Here is an 8,486-nt window from a genome sequence, read left to right as displayed (position 1 = left end):
ACGGTGACCCCATTGAATCACAGGATATGTCCGATGCTCATATCATGTGCAAAGGACTCGTGCTCACAAAAACACAACGCAATGGTCAAATGTCAACAGTCAAATTGTTAGAAGTCTGATGCTACCATATGCATATTCGATGCATACATAGAATGTTGCAGCTTTTGGCAACGACTAGTTTTAAACTTGAAGCCTATAAATACTACCACAACTGTTGGGGAGAAGGTCTTTGGCCAAAAGTCTTAGATAATAAAAATAATTTCTAGTTATTGTTTTAGGACAAGGAGATTGAACCGCTTCGAAAGGTTTCAATCTCTGTCCACCGACCTTTGTCAGTCTGCTTTGTCAGATTGCTTTGTCTAGTCGGGGATGTTGAAAGCAGATAATGACGAACATGTTGAGTGGCGAAGCTTCGGCGGCAACAAAAAATACGAAGACCTCCGCTCAAAAGCGGTGTTTAAAGAAAGCCTCGACTCAGAGAAGGCATGCATGACACAACTTTATAGCGAATAGTAAAAAAGTGCACACCTCTGAGAGTGAAGTGTTACTATGCAAGTAACAGGGATGGATAAAAATATAATTTCATATAGGGTTGTATAGAAACTTCACTTTCTATAAATAGATGAATAGTGCGACACTAGAACGGCCGACCATTCGCTAAATTTTCACCTGGCATTATCATGTGTTAGCTAAGAGCTTCTGAAGGTATAATCATATTTTCAAAGCTCGTGTATTTATTTGTTGTATCTTTCGTTGCTCTTTCATATCGAGATCACTCTTCCATATAAAGATAATCATGAGAATAAATTCAAAAGTTGGTATCATGCTAGCTAGTTAATAAAAAGAGTGAGCCCCCCTTTTACCACCTACTCACCCTTCGAAGTATGGAGGGAAGGATAAAACTAATAAATTAATCATGTTGGTCTGTTGTTATTTTTTTCAGAACTGTGACAGGTCTCCACACGTTTTTTCATCAACGACCACAATCATGCATCTATAATGGGGAAAATAGTCAACATAACAAATTATGTCAACAACACTGAAGAACAAGAGTACCATAATGATGAAAATCCACTTGAAATTACATAAAGAAGGCAATAGAAAAGAAAAGCTCTAGAGCTATTGATCGAGTAAGATGATGTCGATGCAGAAATTAAGGGATTATGAACTATTCAAAGACACATGGGAGTGCAGAAACAAAAGTTTCTTTGGGCTGCTCAGCTTTGAAAATAAATAGACAAAGCATTATAAGACCTCTATCGCATATGAAGAGAGGAAGATCAAAATCAGAGATAAGAGTACAATATATAGTAGAACACAAACACCTACGAGAAGGAAGAGCAAAGTTATATCAGCCTCATCTATGACAACACATCTCCGCTTTCTTGCGAGTTGCAAGTAGTTCCTTGGCCTACCACTTACAAGCTAACTCTACTTTCTACATACGACAACGTCTGATTCAAAGAAATTTCTCATGAACTATGAACCAACCATTTTGTCCTTTGATGGAAATACAACAATGCTGGCCAAATCATTCAGCATGGATGCTAAAGACATAACTCAAATATGGTATTCATCTCTTTGTCTAGGTTCAATAGCAACATGGGAACAACTGAAAACCAATCAATAACAAGTTTTCAAGGGTTTCAAGCAAAGCTAGTCACAACATAGGCCCTATTCCTTTGCTTCCAAGAAGCAGGAAAATCTCTTCAGAGCTATCTACAAAGGTTCATTCAAGTCAGAGCACATGCTCTTGAGTATTAGATGAAATGATAATTGATGCAACAATCAAGGAGATAAAAATGGCCAATGCTCCTATTACTTTGCCAAAAATCCACCACAAACATTGAAAAACTATTTTGAAATATGGAAGAATGCATTAGAGCAAATAATGATTTCTGGTAACACTAGCACGAGCAGCAGTACAGAAATAACAAGAACTTTTGTCAGAGATGCAAGGCATGTCCAAAGTATTCAAAATATGTCCCAATTTAACAAAAGAGAAGAAATTTCCTCAATCCCTCAACTTGGAGCCAATCTTCTTATAGGCCCTAACCAAGGTAGTATAGTGGTTTTTGAGGGGAGCAACACAAAGAGGCAGAAGGGAATGCTACCTTTAGAGGTAGGTTCTTCAACAAGAGTCAACTAAGAAAGATTTACTATGTGTTTTATGGAGATTATAAAGGGCACACAACAAAGTACTACAATATTACCATCCAGAAACAAAAAAAATCGACAATTGTGAAGCAAGGATGCCAGCCAAAGGATGTGTGTCACACATCATCATGTTGCCTAGTCAATTACGTGATGTCGCACATTCAACACTAAAGCTACATTCAACATCAATCGACTTCGAGCCCAACTGTACAACAACAACCATAATAGTGGGGAGAGTATAACCCTTAATATCAAAACCTAATGTAATATAATCCAAGGCAACACGATCAGCCTCCACAACAATGGATAAAGTGTGTACTCACATATGTCAAAGATATAATTGTCTTAAGAACCAAACAGGAAGACCATGTAAAAGACCTGTAAGAAACTTTTGCCAACTTCTGAATAGTTGGGCTCAAGCTGAATTAAGAAAAGTGTGTATTTGGGGTGAAGAAGGGAAAGTTCATGGGATGCCGTATGTCAACCAAAGGCATCAAAGGAAATCCTACAAAAATTAACACAATACTTTGGATGCACCCCCAAATACAAGAAAGGACGCATAAAGCACCCCCCAACTACAAGTAATTAGATTTGTAGATTTATTTTAAGAGGCAGTTGGACTCTAGAGCCACCTCTACAAATAAGTTTTGCAAAGGTGGTAGGTAAAGCACAACCACCTTTATTGAGTGCTGGTAGAGCCCCTAACGAATTCATTCTCGACATCGAACGCCATCAGTGAACATACACCATTCTAACATACACATAGATAAAAACACACTCCATTTCTAATACATATATAGGCATAGATAAACAATTAAATAGTAAATAGATGACATGATAATTGTCGTCTACAACAAGTTCTAGACAAACAATTAATAATAAGTGGCATTATATAGCTGTCATCTACAAGTTCCAAGTTACTTTCAGTCATGCGTCCTTCCAAACACTACCATATTTCAGACACGCCCTCTTCAACATTGTGCAACCACTACTTGCATTTGTACAGGAAAAGTAACCAAAACACAACTATTGTTGCTTCAGTTCTTGCAAGATCCCTTGTATTTGTTGTACTTTCTTTCAACCTTGAAGTCCTCAGTAATAATATGTGGTTTAACCTCGTACTACTCGATGCTTCATGTACTTGCAGTTTTGCTAGAAGAGGTCATTCATGTCATCCATCACTAGTACGATCTTCTAGTAGATGTTGCCCAAGTCATAATCATCATCGCTCAACACCAATTGTATATTTATAACATTCTTTGCCTCCACTAAGAGTAGAGGAGAGGAGATCTAGTGGTATTTTATAACTACACTAACACAATCATTAAAGAGATGACCCAATCTTTATAGAGAACCCACATAAGTAAAAATTGTTTTAACGAGCACACAAGTCCCACACAATCATATCCAAACTGAGTGATCAATAATCGTTAGTTTAGTTAAGCAATAAGTTATCATGATTATAGCAATTTATCAACAAATTTGGAAATTAACATATAAGACAAACTATTACTAATGATTCTTGTACTAATATATGGGCTCCATCCTAGAGTAAGAGATAAGACATCTATTAGTGTCATTCATACATAAGGCAGACATTCTATTATTAATCATTCATATACATGTGTTCATCCCAAATATGTATGTAGAGTAATCACTAACAATAAACATGCATAAGCCTAAACCTAAAACCCTAACGAACTAAGAGCACTGAAGTGAACAAATATGATTAACCCTAAAGCCCTAACCCTATAGAAGGGGGCAAATAAGATAACCTTCTTGCTAGAGAATGAAGCCACAATAATGCACCGATGAACACCTTCCTTTGCCAATGTTGACATTGTTAGCCTTTTGACTTACTTAGGTAAGGTCAAAGGACCCTTCTTGTTGGTGTCCTACATTGGATCCTTCATATTTGTGCCTTTGACTCATTTGGTAGTGGCCAAGGATGCCCCACCTTTTCCCCAACCGATGACGGTAGACACCACCTTGTCTTTGCCCTACCTTGTGGTGGTTCCACAACTCTACAATGTGAGGTGACGGGTAAAGGACGTCGTCATGCATGGGGGATCCAACCCCATCCACCGGGGTTACTCTCGAGGAGGCAAACTTGCCATGCTCGTTACACGATTAGGTTTGGGCGCTGAAGCCACGCCTATCATTCGACAATGCTATGCACACTACTAGGTATAGGGCTCCAAGGTTTGGGAGAGGGGAGGAGATAGGGTTTGAGAGAGAGGTAGAGGATGTGAGGTAGTTTGGGAGGGGAGGCAAAGTGAGCAAGGCACATAGTATACATTTATTCATATCAGAGACAACTCATAAAAAAGTTCTTTAGAGGTGTCTGGCATTAGAATCGTTTTTTTGAGATAGCTGGCAAAGCTAGTTGTCTCTGAAGAACCATTTATAGAGGCGTGTGACTTTGGGGCGCCTTTGAAGATGCATCTTTAGATGTGGCTTGTTCATAGGCACTATAGACGTAGCTCCTGATTTAGTCATCTATGTCAAAATATGATTTTGCTGCTGAAACTTGTTTTTGTATGTGTGCATGTAAACCCTCATGTACATCTTGCTAGATTTAACTAACCATTGTCAACGTATATCTGACCTAAGCCATGATTGCCACCTTAAGCTTCCTTCTTGACTTGAACGACGCCATCATCACCCATGTAGATCCATGTGTCTCTACCAAGTGCCATGATGCCATTGTGCTCCTCATTGTCTTGGTCGATGTTGTCTCGATCACACATGTATGATTGCTCTTCATGAGCCTAATATGAGCCACCCACGGTCCATTCTTAGTGTCTTTGTCCTTTAGTCCAAGCCTACTCCGCCCTTCATTCACCCATTCTTGTTCACCCTCACGAATTTCGTACTTGATCTTATCCATCGTCGTCGACCGTATTGACGCACTCAACACCTACGCTTTTACGAACCAAAAGACATGTTGCACAATACACATTCAACTAACACAACACCACACGACATGTCCATTTAGCCATTATCATAATCAAGCACAAATGAAGTATGAACTCTCATCAACCCTCAAACCTCTCAGCTGTTTTATCAATCTTTCACCATACATGGATGAGACCAAGCCATTTCTCAACTAGGTCTCTCAACTTTTCACTTTACTGTGACATGTTTAAACTTTTTTGTCCCCATTTTACTGAGACAGTAATACATTCAAAATACTCCCTCTGTTTATAAATATATAACACCGTTGATTTTAAAAAAAAACTTTGACCACTCATCTTATTCAAAAAAATAATAAGTTATCATTTATTTTGTTTTGATTTGTTTTATCACTTAAGGTAATCTGTGCTTAACTTAAATATATTTTTGAATAAATATTTTGAATAAGAAAAATGGTTACATTTTTCGAAAAAAGTCAATGGTGTCATATATTTATGAACGGAGGTAGTATTTGTTGGCCAGCATTTAGTTAACTGTACACTTTTGGGGCGGTGAACGCTGCGCACTTCTGCTTGTAGTTTTTGACAGAAACTCTTGGCGCTGCTGACGCGACTGCTTATGCTGTCCATAGTGAAGTATTCTCTGCTGGTTCGCGTGCAGACAAGTTTCCTTGCATTTATAGTCACGCCGTTATATTGTAATTACCCGTCAGCATCAGACAGTGACTACAAATTAGATTAGACAAATCACGCATCAACGAAAATTTCCATGACCAATATAATGCATATATATAACTGCTACATCCGAGAAGAAGAAACCGCGAGCGACCTGACGCCTCCACTCCACTTGATCAGTCATCAGAGGCCGGCATGCTTTCGTCCGGTCGTCCCTCGCAGGCGGCGGCGGCGTTCACCGAGCAGCAGCTGAAGCAGTTCCGGGCGCAGTGCCTCGTGTTCCTCGCCGTCAGGTGACACACCGTCGTCGAGTTTCTCGCTTGCACTTGCACAATTAGTTTTTCTATCAACAGACGCCTAGCAGTAGTAACTAGAACTCATATTTCCTGATCATTCAGAGAGATGGATGGATCTGATGCATGGTTACTACGTTCATGGCCGGCTGTGCTTGCTTAGATACATAGAAAGATGATCGAACCTAACTAAATAAGAGTGATTACTGATTACTATGCTAAAGAAATGAATGAATAAACTGTTTGCTATGTAGAAACAACATGGAGCCCAAGAAGAAGCATCTGGAGATTGCACTGGGCGAATTTTCTGAGGAAGGTATATGAACTGAGCTAGACCAGCAGACCACTTGCGGGTTTTGAGGCTGGCGCACAAAGCATTTTACGGTCGTCTCGTTCGCCATCCCTGTCGTCCTTGATGAATATAACTGACTCCATGTCGACGACCAGGCGGCAGCAGCAGCAGGAGCGGCGGCGGAGACGACGACGACGGTGATAAGACGGCCGGCCTGTACTGTTCGCCGGTGGTGGTCTCTTCATCGGCTGCTGCTGGGCTGCCGCCGCCGGATCTTCTTGCCCTGTCCACGCTGCGGCTGTCCTCTCCCCGTCCCCGGAGCGGCCCAACCCGAAGGATTGTACGCCGAGGACCGCGCAGAATACAGTGATTCAAGGGGAGAAATCGATAAGATGTGGCCTCGTCTATTTTCCATGCCATTAATTAGTGTATAATCATGTATGTATAAAGCTGACTAGAATCTATTGCCACACAACCTTATTAGATTACGAACGAACTCAATTTGCTGGTATATATAGGGGTGTTTGAATGTCATAGAGATAATAGTTAGTAGCTAAAATTAGCTAGAGATATCCGAACACACTTGCTAATAGTTCATCTATTAGTTATTTTTAGTAAATTAGCTACTAGTTAACTAACTATGTGTTAGCTAGCTAATTCTACTAGTATATTTTTAGCTAACTAACTATTAGCTATAGTGCATTCAAACACTCTAATAATTAGCGATATCATTCCTTCAAAAAAGTTGGCGATATAGTTAGTATTAATTGGATCAATGTACAAAAACCAAGCTAAGTGTTTATATATTTGTGCTAGCGAGTATTTGTTGCTTGCGTAGCTAAGTGTGATTGTATCTCTCTAGTTATGTTTGCGTAGTGTAAGTAGTGAATAGTGGTAGTAGAGATTGTGTGCTTTATGTGTTGGAGCTTATGGTATGGTGGGTTTAGAGTACTAGTTGCATAGATTTGTATGACCTTACTGACTAGATTTATGTAGGTATGAGGTCTCACTAGTTTGTCACATTAGTTGCTTCAATTAGAATCCAATTTTTAAGTGTTTGTGATAGATAGATAGATAGATAGATAGATTGATAGATAGATAGGTGGAGTCTTAACTAGACCAAATAATTTTAACTTTACGTTTGTTATTCTGGTTATCTAACGTAATTTTACATTTTGTTTTGGTTACCGCTGACAGCGATACGGAGGCTGCAATAACAACAAGAACACACACACAAAAAAGATGTAGGGCATGGCGAACCGGAAAAAATGCAACAGATAAAGATCCAGCAAACCAGCAGCATGGCATGCCGATTATTTCAAAGGCGTCCTGGTTTATGTGCAGATCCGCAGATCCACGTAATTAGCGAATAAAAAAGAATCAGCCTAGCATTCCGATCCCGCGCCAAGCCGGCGCCGGCGCCGGCGCCGGCGCCGCCGCCGACCGTGGATCACACCGTACGGTGCACAAGCACGAACGGCCGCCGCTAGGCTCCTTGTAGCAGTGGCCGTAGACGTAGTTCTGTCCAGCCCTTCGCTTGCAGATGGTCACGCAGACCGCGTCGGATGCGCAGGCGACCCCCGTCGTTGAATCGCACAGCGCTGATCCGCCTGCATGCAACGTTTCCAAATCAAAAGGAATTTAGTCTGGGGATTCAGAGAGCACATCAGCGAGCTGCTACTGTTTGCCGTTTTCGTTGCAGAAAGTTTGCATCCATCTGCGAAATATATATATGCGCCTGCCAAAACTCACCATACGAGGAAGTTTCTTCACCGTTCGACGCGATGAGCAGAGCCAAGGTGAAGCCAACGACCACTGCTAGGTTTTTGTTGAACGACATGGCTAATGGCTTTGTGTGTGTCAGTGTGTGTGTGTGGATGGCTGCTTATAGAACAACAGAGCTGATGCGTTCGATATTTATAGAGAGGCGGGGCGGCTAGCCAAGCCCCCTAGCTAGAGGACTTTAATTAGTTTATTATTTGTGCTATAAAGATATGCAAATTAACCCTGTTGTATTTTTGTAAATAATAATTTGGGTATAAATATAATATGGTGCATTCGTTTTTTTGTTAGAAGTTAATGATTTTCTTCCCCTGTAAATATATAGTATGTTGTAAATTCACTGTAGCAGCAATCGATGCCACATTAAATATG

General features: G+C 40.3%; 2 protein-coding genes across 2 annotated transcripts; one reads left to right on the top strand and one right to left on the bottom strand.

The window, feature by feature from the left end:
- The first annotated feature begins 5,898 nt into the window (after positions 1 to 5,898).
- On the top strand, positions 5,899 to 6,843 carry LOC103649395 (uncharacterized). The gene is made up of 3 exons (XM_008673675.3): positions 5,899 to 6,040; positions 6,295 to 6,356; positions 6,488 to 6,843. Exons 1-3 carry the CDS (start codon positions 5,943 to 5,945, stop codon positions 6,700 to 6,702), a joined length of 375 nt encoding a protein of 124 aa, XP_008671897.1. The 5' UTR covers positions 5,899 to 5,942; the 3' UTR covers positions 6,703 to 6,843.
- A 771-nt stretch (positions 6,844 to 7,614) lies between these two features.
- Positions 7,615 to 8,223, bottom strand: LOC100276263 (uncharacterized). Its single transcript, NM_001150094.2, has 2 exons — positions 8,085 to 8,223; positions 7,615 to 7,942 (listed from the first exon to the last, which is right to left on the bottom strand). The coding sequence occupies exons 1-2, from the start codon at positions 8,170 to 8,172 to the stop codon at positions 7,713 to 7,715; spliced, it is 318 nt and encodes a 105-aa protein (NP_001143566.1). The 5' UTR covers positions 8,173 to 8,223; the 3' UTR covers positions 7,615 to 7,712.
- Positions 8,224 to 8,486: the final 263 nt, after the last annotated feature.

This window comes from Zea mays, chromosome 2 (genome assembly GCF_902167145.1).
Source record: "Zea mays cultivar B73 chromosome 2, Zm-B73-REFERENCE-NAM-5.0, whole genome shotgun sequence".
Classification (NCBI taxonomy): Eukaryota; Viridiplantae; Streptophyta; class Magnoliopsida; order Poales; family Poaceae; genus Zea; species Zea mays.
The sequence above is the reverse complement of the archived record's forward strand: the minus strand, read 5'-3'. Positions and strand labels throughout refer to the sequence as shown.